Consider the following 18,816-nt stretch of genomic DNA (forward strand, 5'->3'; position numbering starts at 1 on the left):
GATTTTTAATCCAGTCTGGTTTTTGCTCGGCACTCCTAAAATAATTCAGTGTTTATTATAAATAAACCACGATTGTTCGCTTGTGGTTTTATCGAAATATCCGTTATAATATTCGTCAAAACGCGAGGAAAAACAACATTGGAGTGCTAACTAAGATTAGCCGATCCGGCAAAGATCGATCCCAGCTCGATAGATGTCGTCTGACTCAGAGAGATAAGGCGACAAGTAATATAGCTCAACACTTTTGATGAAATCTCTGCAATCATAACATCCCTCGTAAGCAAAACCCGTTTAAAATACCTCGCCACATTATCAAGTCCTTGAACCATCAATCTGTTTTCCATCAGAGTATAAATACCTCTAAATACGAGCCAGGCCAGACGGTGGCTACGGACGGCGGCTTAACTTAAATAGATAGTACAAACATTAGCCGATTAATTTGCTTAATGACTTTGTAAGATGATCGGTGCATGAGCTGTGGACAGAACAGACTTGGAGAGCGGTGACCTTTAGGCTTGGGAAAATAACTCAGTCGATTTGTTCTTCCAGCTGATTCTTACTGATAAGGGAGATCGCGTGTGACATGTCTGTCCAAGGTTTCGAAAGACTATCACCAGACCTTGAGGGAGCATTTCAACATCATGAAACAATACTAACAGCTTGTGCGCAGCCAGTGATTTGTTGCAAGCGATTTTACAAGACAGGGAAACGTTTGGCTAGCGTTGAAAGAGGGCTTAGCAAGACTGAACTTAACGCAATTTTGAGAATGCGAGGTCCACCATTGAGATAATTACAAGTGCTTTGCGTTTTTCAATAGCATTTCATCACCTACTTAATACGTTCATTCTTCTTACGTCCTCGACATTTTTTTCAAGTCAAAACGTAAGGTTTGAAAACGGTAGGAGTGCCAAGTCAAATTTTGAATGTCGACACCAAAAAAGACCTTGAATCTATGCAAAAAATGAGGCCCACACAGACAGCAATGACGGCCACCCGTGCTAAAATCGAGATTAAGTTAGAAAGGGTCACTCTGGAAGTGAAAGCGTTCGAGATGTTCAAGTGTAATGGAGTCACGAGACAGAAAAACTGAGGCGAGACTGTCTTGGAAGTTATGAGTGCACGCTACGGCGGGGCACCAAAAAGTAGCACTTTTTTGCTTAAGTAAAAATAATATTGCAGTTATACAGTCATAACTATTGAAAAATGCACTTTATTATACAGGAGTGACAACTTGGAATTGGACCTGGTAATGGCAATAGAAATTTCACTTTGGAATCATATTGAGTCAGTAAATGAGTATTTAAAGGAGTTGCGCATTAACGAGTAGTCTCTCGTTGAGATTTACTCTCAACAAGTGCTCCGTTATCTTTTCTTTTACTTCGCGATATCCGAGTTTGTATACCTGAGCTAACATGCCGGTACCCTGCGAGCAGAGTCTCCTTTTAACTTCTCTACGCCCGTAGGGTAACATGCCGGAACTCTTCAAGGGTACTAGATAAACTAGCAAGTGTTGCTCAAAAAATTCAAAGGTGAAATATAAGGACATCTTAAGTCCCTTTGCCTCACATTAGTGAAATCATTAACAGAAGTAGATATATACGAAAAAGTTCAATATATATATTATTGCGGAAGGATCAATGACACGGACTGCAAATATGGAAAACAAATTGTAAAAGATTGAGTAACATTAACGAATGTCTTAAACGTGAAGAAAACGTCAGTGCATGGATGTTTAGGATGAAAACCAAAAGACAGGATGTCGAAGATCTGATCGAGGCATGGTTTTTAATTTACACATATATTAATTATACTTTTTTATAAAAAAATATTCTCTATTTACAATATATAGAAATAAATTATGACGCTTTTTTAAGCCTTTCAATAAAATTGACTGCTACAGAACGGATAGGCTGCCTGCAATTGTGTTGACGCCTTCAAATCTCTAACAAATTGAGCCCGCGTGGGACCTTTTCCAGAACCTGTGTTAAGATGTCTCTTTTTTATTAAGATGGATGGACTTCTTATTATCAGTATTTTGGTGTTCGCCGTGAAAAGTACGGAGAAGGAGAGGACAATTTTCCAACGAACCTTCCTCCATATTGAAAAGAGGAACAGTAATGTAAGTGGGCAGGTTTTGTCTTGGTGTCCGTGCGCAAGAGTATAATGAACTCAGCAGTTCAGTTCGTCAAATACTCAAAAATTATATCAGTGCAGAATAAAGTGATTAAGTTTAATGTGAGAGTGACGCATTGTGCAAGGTTTGTTTTCCAGATCTTGTTTCTTTTGATACGACCAAAATGAAAGGACTTTAACTGCGGGGCCTTTGTTGGAGGTGAATCCTTTGCGTGCAGAATGAGGCGATTTATGAGTGTCGCACTGAGCAAGGTTTGTTTTCCAGATTTTGTTCTTTTGATATAACGGGGAAATGAAAGGACTTTGTAAGACCTTTCTTGGATCGAGGTGAATCCTTTCAGTGCAGAACAAGGTGAGTGACGAGAGCGCAAATTAGCAGAAGACGTCCTAGTCTATTCCTTATCTACGGTGTCACAATCCAAGGTACAGGTCTAAAACTCCCGACGCATTACTCTTAGTCTGTTGACAGTGAAAGGTCCAAATTTTACAAAACAAATCCTTTAATGATCCAGATGGACTCATCATCAGTGAGGCATTTGCGAGCAGAACTGTGGAGAGAGTGGTGAATGAGGTTTGCGGAATTGTTGACTATAGGGAAGATTAGTAGGATATGAATACTGTATAAGGCTATGCTGAGAACAGGGTGTCACTCCTATCGACGAAGTAGATGAAGCAGGAAAGAGAGAACCTGCAGTAGAAAAAAAGGAAAACCATTATCATTATTATTATAAGGCAGGGGACAAAACTGCGCCAAAATTCAGTGAACCTCATGAGCCTGTATGAGGTATAGAACTGTTCAGCAAGAAAAATTGGAACCAAGATCTAATCTGATGACAGGACAGGTCCGTGCGAGTCAACGATGCCGGACCAAACAGATAAGATGAGTAAAAAATAGCTTGATAAAAAAGGTGCGCTCGCGAAAATGGATTTTGAAAATAAATACTTCTATATTGTTTCTCATACAGTTTCGTTTATGGAGGGTATCCTTTATCCCCCGCGCAACAAATTAGACTACTTGTTATGCCTCAAGGAGGTGATGTATAAAGGGAAACACAAACTAATCTATACCAAAACACTTCACCACAGAAACCGCATATCGTAAGAAATCAAAACAAGTTATTGAAGCAGTCGTCATAATAGCATGATCCGTGGTGTGCTTGTAATGTTCATTTCAAATAGTTGAGGGTCGTTTGGTAACATAATTGTAAAAAAAAAACGCTAATATGGTCTTTTATCTAATTGAGCTGATATGATCTTTTTTTGTCCTTTTTTTAACTACAAAACTATGAACTTTAGAAACATCTACACATTTTTTCATGTCTAGGTTTATTCTTGCTGCGAGTCCTGAGTAACAAGTTTCTTTGATAAGGCATTTTCTTAGTCACACTGAGAAAAAAGTGGCGCAAAAAGAAAGTTCCAAATTTATGTGACCACAAAATGTTGGCATGATCTAAAGCTAACAAAAAGACTCTATCTAAACCGAAAGATTTGCGCAGGTTTTGCCATCTACCAGGCGTAGCACAAAGCTGTTGGTAGTCTCAGATTAAAGTTAGACTACATAAACACAAATAGAGCACAAATAAATATGAAACGTTTACCGTCATGTATTATCGAGCCAGTATTGCAAGCTGGACAAGATGATCTTTCAGACTCTCCCTTTGAACAGTTTGGTATATTGTTATGTAGGGAGCTGTGTGATGATATAAATGTTGGCGAAGCTATTGGTACGTATACTGGGCTACGTAAGACAGGCTGAAGGCTATAAGGATGCCTATAACAGAGGGGAAAAAACAGTCATTAAAGTACAAGGTGAATTTTCAGCAGCTCGGCCCATATTACTGCCATATTAGATGAATCGGGTCATTATTTTTATTTTGCTTTAAGAAAAATTGTCAAATTATATGTGTTGGAAAACGACAAAAACAAAATAAGACCTCAAGGGGACAATCCATAGCTTTAGCTTTCTGAAATTATGTTTTCAAATTCAAGGAAAAAGATATTTGGTGTGCTTAAGATGCTTATCCTTATCTATTAGCCTATATTTTATCATTCTGTGCACTATAAATATTATGCAACTTGGTTTACAAACCGTTATCCTTGTAGACCCCTTGCACTGATTTTCTAGAGGAATTGTTCTGGGGGACAAAACAATAGGCCGTCTTTTCTTATGCAAAAAAATCCATTGTTTTGACACCCAGAACTCAGTGCAAGGGGTCTATTAGATTTTGCTGTCCGCAGTAATGTGCAGAGATTGAATCCATGCACTAAGCGTAAGACATGGCCACTGTGGTTTGAGCGAGCGAGGGCGTCTCACTGGCAAAAGTGTGAGATAAAAATGCTGTCCCAAAAAGGGTTATTAAATATGAATGGAATAGAGTATGCTCATCGATAGACTGCAAAATAAGTGTATAGAGGAACATATCAAGATAAAGCAGTAAGTAACAGTACCTTTGTATCGGTAATATTCGTAGTGTATCCCTAAATCCTTTCGCAAAAGGGTTACTATCGATTTTTAATCTTGTAATCTAGAAATATATATAAAAAAACCTTCAACATCATATAAAACCACAACAATAACCATAAATAATAAGTCTGATTTTCTATTTGAGGATCATAATTTTCTGATTAAAAGCCAAAAGAAAAAAACAAATTCACAGAATTAGAGCTCCAAATCTTTTACTGTTCAGGAATTCAGTACGAGTTACGCGCGTGCGCCTTCCACATACCCAAAAAACAGAGAGTAAAGTTTTGTCATCGGTATTCTAGTATTCCAATCTCAAAAACAAGTTTACACATCGACACTTGGCAAAAATTAAAACGCAGAAATTACGGCGTCTTGATTGAAGTTTCTAGCCAAGTCTAGCTATACGAATACAACACTTCTTCGTCGTTTCTCGTTGTATCAGATATTGCTTCCCTTTGTTCGCGATGTAAAGCATCCTTGCGAACTTTCCGTTTTTAAAAAAGGGGGAAAAGTTGTTTTCTTAAAATAAGCTCGCCTCTTTTCTACGACCAAACTAAGCCAATATAAAACTATACCTTTCTCTACTTACAAGTTGATTTTGGTAAGCAGTTACAGCTAAGAATGTCGTCTGCGCAAAAGTGAAGGTTTTCATTTCTTCTGAGTTGAGGTTGATGACTGACGCGGTGTGATCTCGTTTCTTTATGATGTGAACGCGAGGAACGTACTTGTGCATTGAGTTCAAAACCAACTGGAAAGAGTCAATGAAGGCAAAACGAAGCAAGTTAGATCAAATAAATGCGTAGGAACCAGCGGACAACGTAGGGATAAGGATAAGGTTTGGGAATTAATTGATAACAAATACATCTTTTGAGGGATGGGGTAAAACGGCATTTTTTAAAAGGTTTTTTTTATGTTGCTTAGGGCTAAAGTAGAAATAAAAATATTTAGAAATTTTAATTCCCTTATGGTAATGAGTTGGACGAGCACACCGTCAAGAGGTCATGGTCATTATTGCGACAGTATATAGGCATGCATGTTCTCTTATGTCAGAATATACTGGAGAAGAAGAACTTCTAAATAACGTTCTCAAAAGCACCGACACTGATATACTTGTTAGTTAATTGGAAAGTGTAGCCTAAAAGTAACGACCCCGTATTTGTCGACCACCCTATTCGACCACCGTCTACCGACCAACGCGGCTCCCGACCATGCACAAAACCTAGGGGGAAACAAAACCTCCTTTATTGATTTTACATATTTGTTGTACTCCCTAAAGTACAGCAGTCCTATCATCTGTTATTAACGACCATTAATGTCTTGATTGATTAAAACACTTTTCATCTGATTGACCGCTGACCCCAAGGTATGACCGCTTGGAATAGCCAATCACATTATTGATACTCAACAAGTAGCGCCAATACTTAGTGCAAAAATAGATACAAACAGAGGAAGTTTTTTAAAGATTAATTCCTTTGCTTTGAATCCTGCCAATTAATCATTATCGTGTTCACTTCTGGCAGTCATCCGCCAAGGCGGAACAGAGGTTCATTGCCGCCGGAACCTTTACGGCTCACGTTCTACGATTTGAATTTATTCATTGCCCATAATATTTGAAAGAGTAAATTCCCACTCACGACCTATGTAGAGCTTTCCTCGCGCATTTTCGTCCAAATAACGCGCTATGCCCATCCCCTTTGCCACCCAGACAGGACTTGAAATGACGGTTGTCTTATGATAACTGAGGTTGATGAACAAGGGTAATTGATGATGATACTTCCACTCCTTCTCCCTCTCCCCTTCCCGCGAAAAAAAGGGGGAGGGTATGGGGATTGGGAGCATGACCAGTTTATAAATATGATGGCATCCAGTCCAGAAAGAATCAATGTAAAATAATAAAAAAAAGCTTAACTTTGTCTGATTATAATTGAAAGACGACTTTACAGAGGAGTTGAATAATTTGTCAACTTACATGTCCATTGTGATCTGTGTTGTTATTGGTGAGCTTGACTTTCTCGAAGGAAACGATTTGTTTTTGAAGCTGTTCCCCCGTAAAGGGTGAGTCAGGATGCATGTAAAGACGAACCTGGGCAGGGGGGTCTGCTTTGCCTGCTACTAACCACGTGGATCGGTGATAGGCGTATCGGTATCTCTTGTCATCAACAGGCACGATGTCCATGAGCACCAGATAGTTAGCTTTAGGTTGGACACCGCTTACTGATACTCGTAAAGTCGGGAACATTCGTCTACAAATCAACAGGGAAATAAACAAACAGCAGGAAAAAGGTGAATATAGGAAATGAGAAAATGAATTGAAATGAGATGAGAATTTTATAAAGATAATGGACAATACAATGGACAATTAAATGAGCTGAAGCCTATCAACTTCTGCTACTATACTACATCTGACCAATTAATCAATTAAAAAAAGTGGCGAAGAAAACAAATTTATTGATAAGATGTTACATCACCAATCAAAAAAATCAAAACGTAAATTAAAATGGGAAAATGGGGGATTCAATAGAGAACAATGGTTTGGAATTGAATGGGAATTGTTTAACTGCATGCCAAGAAAAAAAGAAAAAAGAAAAAGAAAAAAAAAAAAAAAAAAGAAGTCGACACTCTTATAGTAATGTTTACATGGAGATTAGGGAATCGTAAATAATATGGATATGGGAAATAATCATCAGCCACCATACTGCAGTATTATGAATGTCAGACAAAACCTTTTTGGATTTGTAAAGACACCGTGGGAACGTGATCACAAAGAAAAGATTAAGCCCAACATCCTGGACGAATAATTGCAAGAAGGGAGAGAGAGAAGTGAAATTTTGATGATCTATCTTGGGGAAAAGTACTTTCAATATCATACCAACAAATTCATGCAAGGTGTCATTGTCGGGAAGCCGGACAAAATGATAAAAATCATTTCAAGAGTTATTTTACTAATGATGATGGCAATTGGATTGTCGAAACATTAATAGAAAACACCTCACTAAAAACTGTTGTCTGTTGAACTTAAATACCTACAGAGTCAAGAAGAATGCAAGAAGATAACGATCTGATAACTATGTTCTAACCGCCTGACTTTTAGGGACCTGTAGACTTTCAAACAGCTCATTGCAATGATTGCCTTGTAAGGGTCTTGTAATAACTTCACATATCCGTGCATAGCAGCTCTACATTCGATTTTTACAGCGAGTGCATTGATGTCACAAGGTAGAAAAATCAATTACTTCGAGAAAGCAGACCTACCTACCCGTGGAATAAAATACAAAATAAGAATTCCATGACTTAGAACTAACTAATATAAAAGTATTTCAATCAGGTTGGTATCCAAAGAACTGCAATACTCTTAATACTACTTGTAAGCTGATGTTGTCTTTACATGTATAGCCTTTTCCAAAAACTGACCCTTCCTCGACTTAGTTTTTCAGGAATTTTCTACATTTTGAGTTGAAGGATCTTTATAATCAGAAATTATGTTAAAACTAGGAATTGAAACTTTAACCCAATTGCTGAAATATAAGAAAACTCAAAGATTGAAGTTTTAAGTTTATTACTATTTTTAATCGTACATGGCTAGTGGTATTGCAGGGCTAGAAGCTAAACTCAGAAATGCACCCTGAGAATGATTATAGTTGTATACTTTAGCTCATAAAGTTGGTCATAAACTCATTGGCAACCAACATTTAAACACCCTCACTGATCACTGAGACAAGTAAATCAACGAAGAAAGAATAGTCCTGAAGAATCTCTGAAGTCTACAGCAAAGGAACATCGTTCTTGAGTAGACGCCAAGGATAGCTACTGTTTGTACACATGATTTCAATGATGTATTTTCATCTTAAATCTATGACAAACCATATTAATCAGATATCATTGCTATACACATGTTTAACGATCAAAAGCCTATATCGTACTATACGTGTTGCCGGAATTCTGGACTTGAGTTGCTTGATGGTGTGAATCCATGTGAAAATAATGAACTTTGTTGCGTATATGCATGTTTAGGACATTTACCTGCACCAAAGCTCTGTTGTGTCTACAAACATCTTAATAGTACCTCAAAGCACTACACTGAGATAAATAAGTTTTAGGAACCTTTTTCATAAAATAACGATATTTAATCGCTGGGACTGTGGGGGAAAAACCCCCCGAAAATATAGAGTACCTCTTATCCTTTACGTGCATATCTGATTCACTGGGTTTGTGTTGAATGCCAAGGTAATAGTTTATCTAGTTAATTTAGAGATAATTTGTAGTATTTCCGACTTATTATCAATTATTCAAAGCAATTCTTTCAAACTTTTGCTCTGCATTTTCCTGAAAGAGCCTTTGAGAATTGGGAAAGTGGGCGGTAGGTGATAAGACTGAACCAAAGGCACTTCGTCATATAGAACATCAGTTAGCGCCTCTTCCAAGCTTTCTGAGAGACTTTTAAATGTAGTTCTGTTTTTCTATTTTTGATACATTTGGTATATTGTTCATGTTTGGAATTAGTTGACGATACCTGGAATGTTTTGGTTTAGACAAGTATCTGGTAAGTTTCATTATTGTGGAAAAAGCTGACAAACAATCTAGATGAAGGAAACACTTCCCGGAAAGAAAACAGCGCTTGGATTTTCCTGTTCAACAAACAAAGACGTTTTTAGATAAACTTCAGAAATACTTGCACTACTAGTGTAAAAGAGGAATATTTCAGTACTAGTGTCTCTGCATGGTTATACATAGTAATGGTTGATATTCGTTAGCGTGCTTACTTATCGACCACCAACAATTCGTCAACTAGAAGTATCAAAGAACAACTTCTAGCTCTAACCTTATTATAGGTCACCTCGTTGTTAATCACAGTTACTTGTACTGTTTAATGGCTTTCTTCATGGGCGTTCAAGCCTCTAGTTAGCTTGTATCTCTATACCCCACAGTGGGAACCAAACTGGCGTTAATGTGACCTTAAATTAGCTACAAAAAGCTGATCAACACTACTTTACATTCGACCTGTTCCCTCGAAATCATTAACAGTACACAACACCTAAAAAGGGACTTTACTCCATCTTACGAACAGATTAGGATCATACTTTCAAACTGACGTACTAGGTCTTTGAATAATCGCGAAAAGATGTTCTGTTCCCTACGAAGACCAACAGTGTTGAGTTATCAAACCAAAGCGCAAAGCAGCATTCTTTCGGAATGTTGAACTGACAATTCCTGTCTCGTATTTTTCAGCACCCTTTTTCTATCGTCCTATCGTCGAGAAGTTTATGATATTTGCCTCAGTACTAATAAGTCTCTTTTTAGTTTAATTCAATATACGTGTTAAAAATTCTACAAAATTCGTGACCTAGCTCTTTATTAGGGACTACAACATTAAGATGTTTCCGTGGAAGATTCATTCGCGTCCAGTTGAGCCATGGCCAAGTTTATTGATAGAATCGACAGATTATAGCGCTCCATGTTCGCACCAATTCAAGAATAAACATTTATCAAAGATTCTAATCAAACCTTCTAGTATTAATTACTTCTCTAAATGGTTTTCTAGCTCAATATTCTTAAGTTTGCAAACTTGAGATGAGTTAAGAATCAAACTTAGAAGATTGAAACCCAGTTATACGAAAGTGTAATCCGCTTAGAAGCCCGAAGCATGGATGGCTCATGTAGAACTAGGTTACAATGAACGCGACTCCTTTGAACGATTCGCAGTACGTTCATCATTGGATTTAAACGCAAAAATCAAAGAATTACCCTACCTAGAGTTGAATACTGTAGAGACAAAAGAAATGCTTGGAAAGAAAGCCGAAGGACGATTGCGTGCCAAAAGAAGTTCTTTTTAATCTGTAAATCTGAATTGGATGACTGAGGTCTCGTCTCATCTACACATACTCCAAAACCAATTTAATTGTTTTCTTAACGCTTAAAGCGTCTGAGTGGCTAATGAACGCAAGGAAATAACACCTTGTTGTGCGTCAGTCCCATCGGTTGCCTGTTTATTTGCGGACCTTACTTTTGCCAAACTTATTTCAGCTGCATAACACCTTAGCCCTTTATACTACTTACAGAACTCGACATGAGTTGACAGCGTATTTCGAGGCACGATTAGTCATGATAGTTAGGCGATCCGCGGTTTTGTTTAAACTGGCAAACGATTGCAAATGTGGCATTGTGATAAAAATGGAGTTTCCTATGAAGTGAAGGAGTGATGACATCGACTTTGTCTAAAATAATTGAATTTGCAAAACAAACCACAACTTGTTCTGAAAATAGCTAGGCTCTTACCTGCCGGATTTGGTTATGATCATCTCTGTGCCTAATTCATTGAACCTTTCCCACAACTCTCTACCCTCAAGGGAAATCTTTACGTCCTTGAGTTCCTCAGGCGAGGAAGACATTTTAAACTTCCCTAAACAGTCTGATGTCTGACTTTCGCTTTCTTCTGGTCCATAAGATTCTTGTCCGGGCTGCGATGGCTTAAATCTCTTGGGCGAAGAAGCCGAAGAAAACTCTTCGAGTTCTTCCTCTTCTGGGTTTGAGCATTCATTTTGAGTTTCTTCTGCGTCTGACCCTGTTTAGAAAATACAAAATAGAAATTTAAAGCTATACAGGGAATGGGGCATATCAGTATGTGGAAACTATCAATGCACTGTGTCACCAATACAGAGGGACCAGACTTGAGATTTTACATATAAGGTCTCTGGTAAGCTCCAGATTGACATTTCAAAAAGATAGGATGTTGTCAAGCTTCACCTTCGCCACCGTTAGAAGACATCAATGATGCTATGGAGAATGCTGAAGCTTTAGACGAAAGAGGCACTGAAGAATCGTTCTTGGTTTTTCCCTTTGTGCCTTCCATTTCTGTGCTTGATGCGGTGTTCCTAACGGTAGATCTCCTATTCTACCTCACCCAAGACGCCTTGATCGTTTCTTCAGCTAAGGCTCTAAACATCAATTAAAGCTTTTGATGATTGGGTCATGGATAGTATTCAAAGACAGCCAATCAGGAGCAGATCGGATGATTCGAATAATAAATTCGCGCGGTGAAAGTGGTCTTGTTCAAATCAGCTCGGTCGACAAAGGGTTGCATTCTTCACTATGGTATTGCCTTTAACCCACTTGGAAACCTTTTATGTCCTTATCTGTGTACCTTGATTTTTTTTCTAAAAAAAAGCGCGTCACGAACGCTGGTCAAAATAGGTCAAAATAGTTCAAGTCGAGTTAGAAAATCACAGCCACTAGTCATGTGATGATAACAACCAATCAAAGCGCTCGATCTCAAATATGACGTGCTAATAAACACGTGACAAATATCATTGAAATATTTTTCGTTTTTCACGTACAACGGTACGAAAGATACGAATAATCACCCGCGGTGCAACAAAGGAAAGACGCTAGGCTCCAAAAATAACCAAAAGGTTTCTATGCTCCAAGCTAGAGCTATCCGTGATGGTAGTGCAGATGATTGACGATAAGACCCGATGTAGAGGCAAGAGCAGTAATCTTATTACTTATTATTGCTTTCATCAAGTCGGGAATCAATGAAAGCTTATCACAACTATCATCAAAACGAAAACAAGACCAATTAGAATGTTTTCTTATGACCATACTTTGATGGGTTTAGAGTTCTTATTCCGCCTGTAATTCTCAGGATTCTTAGAATGTAAACTCTAGACCGTGATCAGTGTGTGGTTACTTGTGGAATGGGGCGAGTACCTAAAGATAGACACAGAGTTATAAATGGTGCTTTTATAGATCAATAACTTGCTTACCTATTGGTCACAACCAGAAACTGGGTACCCAGCTTTTGTAACATCCTATCTTCACTTTATCGCTCCTGTTGACACCCTAATTGAAAGAGCTCTTCTGAAGCTAGTATTCTCGACTGAGACTTTGGTTCTCTGAACATCTACCTTAGTTTGATTTTCCCACGGACGTCAATCGTGGATATTGCATATCTCTTTTACAAATCAATCGTTGCTGTCCCTCCAATGCCTTCAAGACTTGTCAGTCAATATGCAATTTAACGGGCGGAAGTGGCGAGGGGCTCCGATAAACACATGGCAGAACACTACAGACTGTCATAAATTAACTAAAAGTACATTATAGACTGTCTGGATTCGCATCTCTTACTTCAAGGCGAGAAGAGATTGATTCGTTTATAATGACAAAACCGAAGGTAACCTATACTCGATAACACTCGTGGAATTCAAGTAAAACTCCTGCAGTAACCTACTAAGACCCGAAAATCGAGGCATTTGAAGGATTTTATTCATCAATCAGCGACCGATGACATTCGTTTACAATTATGTGAAAAGCTACGAAAAGTAGTTTCTGTATTAGTATGACCTCTGGGTCTGGGAGTTTGAAGAAGAAATCTGGCCAATAAGTGACACGAAACTGGACGATACAGAATAAATGCCATTAGAAAATTAATCCTCAATGGACATATTTGGAAAGAATGTCTCTTCCTTATCCTCCCATTCACATCGAAAACTCATGGTTTTGGCGTAACATCAGTTGCGCAGAGCAGACGCATTTTCTACAAGTGTTGACAACCACATTGATTAATGATAATGATGCCGATAAGCCAAACGGTAAACCCTTCTTGTTTGACACAAACCACGCGCAAGATATGCCGCAAATACAGCCTCGATGATCATGGAAAATCAATTTGTATGACTGTCTTTCGTGCAGTCGAATAGTAGCAGTTTGTATTTTCAGTCTTAGTCATAGTCATAGCAAACATATAGTTACGCGAAGAATATGCGGACATACGTCAGCTTTTTTTAAACGAAATTTGTATGACTGAGCTTAGTAGCATGGTAGCAGTTTGTATTTTTAATCTTAGCCATAGTCAGCTTAATAAAAATTGCGCGCAATTTTAGCAGACAGACGTTTGCATTAAGCGCAGTATCCAAACATTCTTTTTTTTGATGAATTGATGATCGCATCTTGGTTTTCCTATCTGCGCAAATTAACCTCAAGGCCGCACAGCTAATAAGTGTCTTGATTCTTTCGGCATTTAGTCTTTACCCAAGCGCATTAATACTAAACCAATTCCTTTCCATATCGTCAAAGCATATTATCGCCGCAGATATCTTGACCCTTTAACAAATATTTAGAGCATGGACGTCTGTACTTATTATCATTCTTATCGACAGTCCATGTACAGTCAATAACTACCCATCGAACAAAGCCTATGATAGATATAAATACCCTCGTTAACCGCTTACCGGAAAGAAAAATAGAATTATATTTCTGGGTCTTAAATTGAGTGGAAGAAATATTGTTTACGATGATGGGGGGTTGACGCGCCGGAACAATGTGGTTTTTCCTTGTGCACGAAAGTTTCTGGTAGAATTTTCGAATGGATAAGGGCAAAAAAGGGTTAAATCGATGAAGTGCGCATTTTGTTACGAACTGCAAAATAGTTAACTCGTTTTAAGACACATCAGATGAAGTGCGCTTTGGCGCCAGAACTAAACCAAAATTTGGTTCGCAAATCTGAGAAAGTCTTAAAATGAGAAGTTCACGATAGGCACCTTATAAAAAGATGTGAAAAACGCATATTTTCTCGAATAAGGAAAAATTATCTTGTCAAGGGTTGTTTTAGGGTTTAATAGAACTGGAAAATATCGCTATAGGTAAGAATACTTGACTGCGCATGTACAGAAAGAAAAAACAAAAGATCATTTCTTTTCAAATAAAAAACAAACAAAACAAAACAAAACAAAACAAAGCAAAGAAAAACAAAACAAAACAAACAAACAGTCAGATCATACAATAAACAATGTGACTCACGATTTTAGGGCTAAAAAAATATCGTTCTATTAAATAATTCAGGCAAAGTCAGAACATTTGACATTTTTTTCCTTCAATACCACAGTGAAGTTATCAAAGGAAGTATGCCGCGATAGAGTCTGTTCCAAATATTTAATTGTTAGGATGAGCACGCCTTATCAAGCTAACTTTGTGGAGTAAGTGGGACGAGTGCCAGAATACACCAGAAACCAGACGTTGGCCAGAGGGAATCTCCCTTATCAGGATTTTTCAAAGCAGCTTAGCAATCAATCAAAACAATAAGAACATAGATATTCATATTGTCTATACATTTGTGCAAACCTTCGAAAACAAGTAGTTTTGAATTAGTTGTCTGATCTCGGGCACAATTCGGTTGTATTTGAAAGCCACAATTTTCTTTAAAATGGGGCTTTGTTTACTTAAGCAAAAAAAAAAAAACAGCAACAAAAAAACAACAACAAAAAACAACAACAAAAAAACAACAACAAAAAAACAACAACAAAAAAACAACAACAAAAAAACAAAAACAAAAAACAAAAAAGAAAGAAAGAAAAACTTTGGTAGAATAATTATCTGCTTGCATAGCATTTGAATGCCTACCCTCTACCTATACTGTACTTGACCATGAAAGAGCACAGCTACCACCAGGACAGAGAATTCTTGATGTATCTTGGGTGTCTTCGTATTTCCTCTAGTTCTGTCATGTGTTTGAGTCTTCTTCGTTTGTTCTTTCCTAGTTTAGGTCCCTCTTGAAGTACTACAAAATAGTGGCTGTATTTTCTCTCTTCAATACCAAACCTGCCTCTGGCATGCATGCGGATCTTTTTGTAATATCTACCTTTGCCGACAAAGGATTCAGCTAGAAAAGATGACAAACAAGTCTCTTGTCAGTGCAATTCAAAGCTACTGTATGCTATGACTTGAATAATACCCATTTACAGATCAAAACTAGGAATTTTCTTTGGAATTTTAGAAAGAAGCATCCTGTCTGCATTAGCATTATTTTCTATGGACTTCATAAAAATATATATAAGAATTTAATTAAGTATTTTCTGTCACTATGCATGACTGCATCTGACGGCATGACAAGTTATATAGATTGACTACATTCTTTGAACCAACCAAAGTGTGCAACATTATTATATGTAACCAATCTATATTGTACATACCAACCCACAGATTAGCCTTATCTTCAAGTTTATGACTTGTAGTCGCAGCTTTCTGTGTTTCTTCCAATACCTATTAATTGATTAAATAATTAAACAAAATCAATAATTCATCTTTGTTTTGTAAGAGTAACACTGACTATATTTTTCGAGTCTGTTATCCTAAAAAAATTGTTCCTTCTGATTGGCTGTTGGAGATGACAGCATTTTGACAAGAACTCAAGACCTTGTGCACAGTTCTTCCCTATCAAGACCTCCTGCCAGTAAATAACCTCTGTATAGCAGGGTTTTCAGAATAATATGGTGGCCGGCAGAGCTCTGGTGATTGCTTCAAAGTTAACCACCAGCTACTTTTTCTTTTCTATAAAATGTCTTTTATAATGTTCATTTTATAGAACCACAGCCAGCTACTTCAGACTTATGACCACCTACTGTACTCCAACACAATCTGAAAGCCCTGATATAGTCCATAGCAAACAAACATCTTTGTTCTATACATGTAAATGAATTCAAATGATGGATTTTTGGAAAACCAAACAACTCAGAAATAAGTTTTTAAAGCAAAGAAGAAAATGAAAAAGCAACATTCCATATATATTATAGCAGGTTTGTACAATAGACCTCTTTGGCTCAGGAATAATGTTTTGCCATTTCAGACCACGTCATTGACTTGAGAATAAGATTCTTTGTTTGAGTGGCATCCATATTCATGTGGTTTCTCACATGCAACTGATACTCTACGGAGTGATATGTGGTCTGAAATGGGAAAACATTATGCCTGAGCCAAAGAGGTCTATAGTGTTAGGCAGCACATTACCAGTGTAAACCCCCGGCTATCAGTTAACAGGTTGCATCCTTACTATTGCTGATGTGTTGCTGTTTGTTGTGGTCATTATGGTGGTCAGACTCTAATGCACAGTAAAGGGCCATTTGTAGTGACAGGTCACATGACCCTTCCCTTAAATAATTTCTTTTGATTAATGAACAACTGGTTGATTTAAGGGGACAGTCACATGGACTGGCATCATTCAACATGTTGACCAGAGTTTTAAAGGCTCATTAAGCAAAACAAAATGCAACTAAATGCACTGCTTATTGCAAGTACTGTACTGAGACACTAACCTCTTTTACTGTTATAGCAGCTTTCTTTGGAGAAAATTCCATCTGTTTAATAGCTTCAGTGATACCTAAGCCACGTATCTATAAATAAAAGTCCTGAGGTATAAGAAACTATTTAGTTTTTAAAATATTTTACAGAAAAGTATGACAAGGAAAATAACTAAGAATGAAAATGACTGAGCTACAAGAGCCATACAAGAGAATAACTGATAATGCAGAATATCTATACCCTTTCATGGATTATGATTAAAAAAGCCATGTTCTACACCATACCCTGCTCATCTCCTTCAAACCCTTGAAATTGAAATCCTTCTCTTTTAGTAGGAAAAAGTACAAATTGAAACTATAAATTGGTACACTGTATTCTGATGTACACACATATCAAAATAGTGCATACCTGTCTAGCTACGAGGTTAAGCTTCCGAGGACCACATCTGATATCCCTCCGGCTATTATAGATTCTCTGAAAATTGTATCAAATATATAAACTTGTGCATCATGCTAAAGGATAAGCCCAAATATTAAAAACAATACATTCTTTGCTTTTCCTTCCCCCACCTCCCCCAGAGCAATTTTGTTCTTGCCAACACATCTCCCCCCCCCCCCCCCCCCCCCTTCTCCTCTCAAGAAACTCTGCTGACAAAACATTTTTTGTGCTAAATAAATATTGGTTCACCTCTTTTGTTGGCTGCTCAGGAATTCCTTTTTCTTGTTCCAGTTCTGCTTGTGTTTTACCCCAAACAGCTCGAGTAACAGAGAAACTAGCCGTCCGTGGGCTCCCTGTGTGCATCCTTGAGACTTGCCCAGAGACGAGGGATAGACTCCTGAACAGAAAAAATTGTGTAAATGAATGAAACGAAATGCTTAATGGTTATCTTTGCGTAAAATAAGGGCACTGATGGATAATTTTCGGAGTTCATCGCATTTTTGATCCCAAACACAAACTTACCTCAGCTGAAACTGCAAAACTTTGAGCGCATTTTCGACTATAAGAAAACAAAAATCGATTGATAAAACAATTCTAAAATAGTCTTAGGCATTAAAACTTGAATGTGTTTAAAAAAATTTATTTGATATAAAGGTAAACAGGGGAGAAATTTAATAAATTCAAGCTTATATACCTGAAGTACAGAACGTGCGCACCGCCATATTGAATTCTTTGCCAACCCAGTCTCTCGCGGTGAATTTAAACCTCTCGTCCCAGTCCTTGTACGCGGGAAGTTCCAAAATGGCGGACGATAAGCGAATAAATTGTGTTCTTCCACCTTCTCCGAACTGGTACTGTAGCTCTGCTGCTGACTGTAGCTTAAACGGAGCGTACGCATTCGTTGCTAAGAAGAGAGTGTATGTATTAGATATTAGCCGAGAGCCGCCATGTTTCAAGGGGCAATTTACGGAGCACTCAGACCGCACAAGTGCAGTCGTGTTTTGTCCCCACGAGGGTCAATCTAATCTCTGTGTGAGTGGAGCGGACGATAAGACGATCAAAATATGGGATATTGAGACCAAGGTAGTAACTGTATCTCATAATGTTCACCAGGTAAGTGTTGAAATTATCCAGTTATTTGAGAAACCTCCTTGGTGAAACGCTCACAGATGTTTTGGTGCGCATTGTAAAAATACGTTGGTTTGACGTTGAGAGTTCATCAAAGACTTGTAAGATTTCCAGTATCGAATATGAGAGCTGTTCCTAGGAATAAATGGATTTATGATGCAGGCGCTAATATCCACTTCCCACACAGGGGCCGCAGAGGACCCTAAAAAGTGGGGTCTATAAATGTAAGATTGGAAAATAATATGACACTAGTGTGGGGAAAAAGTGGGGGGGGGGGGGGGGGGGGGGGGAGGGAGGGGGTGGTGCTACCCACTCCCTTCACAGCCCCTGCCACATTTTTGAGGAAATTGGTTGGCAAAAAGAAGTTGGTGTTGGTGTGGGTGTGGGTGGCAGTGGTGGTGGGGAGGGGTTGGGAAAAAGGTTACAAAGTCACCCAGTTAACCTCCATTAGATTTGCCCTAGATCTCTGTAATCTCTTGATAGACTGGAATCAATTGCTACACCCAGGGGATTATCAGACATACTGAACACATTACTTGAGACTGCTCGAAGCCCATTTAATACACTGTGTTATCTATCATACGTAT

The 18,816-nt window shown here is 38.0% G+C and overlaps 3 protein-coding genes across 4 annotated transcripts in view; 1 reads left to right on the forward strand and 2 right to left on the reverse strand.

The window, feature by feature from the left end:
- Nucleotides 1-1,768: 1,768 nt before the first annotated feature.
- LOC116298785 (T-box transcription factor TBX20) lies at nucleotides 1,769-11,722 on the reverse strand. The gene is made up of 7 exons (XM_031707339.2): nucleotides 11,339-11,722; nucleotides 10,871-11,156; nucleotides 6,567-6,840; nucleotides 5,187-5,345; nucleotides 4,582-4,658; nucleotides 3,732-3,904; nucleotides 1,769-2,821 (listed from the first exon to the last, which is right to left on the reverse strand). The coding sequence occupies exons 1-7, from the start codon at nucleotides 11,442-11,444 to the stop codon at nucleotides 2,658-2,660; spliced, it is 1,239 nt and encodes a 412-aa protein (XP_031563199.2). The 5' UTR covers nucleotides 11,445-11,722; the 3' UTR covers nucleotides 1,769-2,657.
- A 1,114-nt stretch (nucleotides 11,723-12,836) lies between these two features.
- LOC116298786 (uncharacterized) lies at nucleotides 12,837-17,841 on the reverse strand. The gene is made up of 7 exons (XM_031707340.2): nucleotides 17,796-17,841; nucleotides 17,624-17,660; nucleotides 17,351-17,498; nucleotides 17,072-17,137; nucleotides 16,678-16,755; nucleotides 15,559-15,628; nucleotides 12,837-15,248 (listed from the first exon to the last, which is right to left on the reverse strand). The coding sequence occupies exons 1-7, from the start codon at nucleotides 17,821-17,823 to the stop codon at nucleotides 15,028-15,030; spliced, it is 648 nt and encodes a 215-aa protein (XP_031563200.1). The 5' UTR covers nucleotides 17,824-17,841; the 3' UTR covers nucleotides 12,837-15,027.
- A 61-nt stretch (nucleotides 17,842-17,902) lies between these two features.
- LOC116298781 (gem-associated protein 5) overlaps nucleotides 17,903-18,816 on the forward strand; it is a 49,817-nt gene continuing 48,903 nt past the window's right edge. For both annotated transcript variants that reach the window (XM_089038716.1, XM_089038715.1), the window contains exon 1: nucleotides 17,903-18,214. In XM_089038716.1, the coding sequence (XP_088894842.1) occupies nucleotides 17,903-18,214 (312 nt within the window). The remainder of the gene's footprint in view (nucleotides 18,215-18,816) is intronic.

Source organism: Actinia tenebrosa, unplaced genomic scaffold (assembly GCF_029948245.1).
Source record: "Actinia tenebrosa isolate PJP-AT-01 unplaced genomic scaffold, QUT_ActTen_1.0 PGA_scaffold6__47_contigs__length_16458017, whole genome shotgun sequence".
Classification (NCBI taxonomy): Eukaryota; Metazoa; Cnidaria; class Anthozoa; order Actiniaria; family Actiniidae; genus Actinia; species Actinia tenebrosa.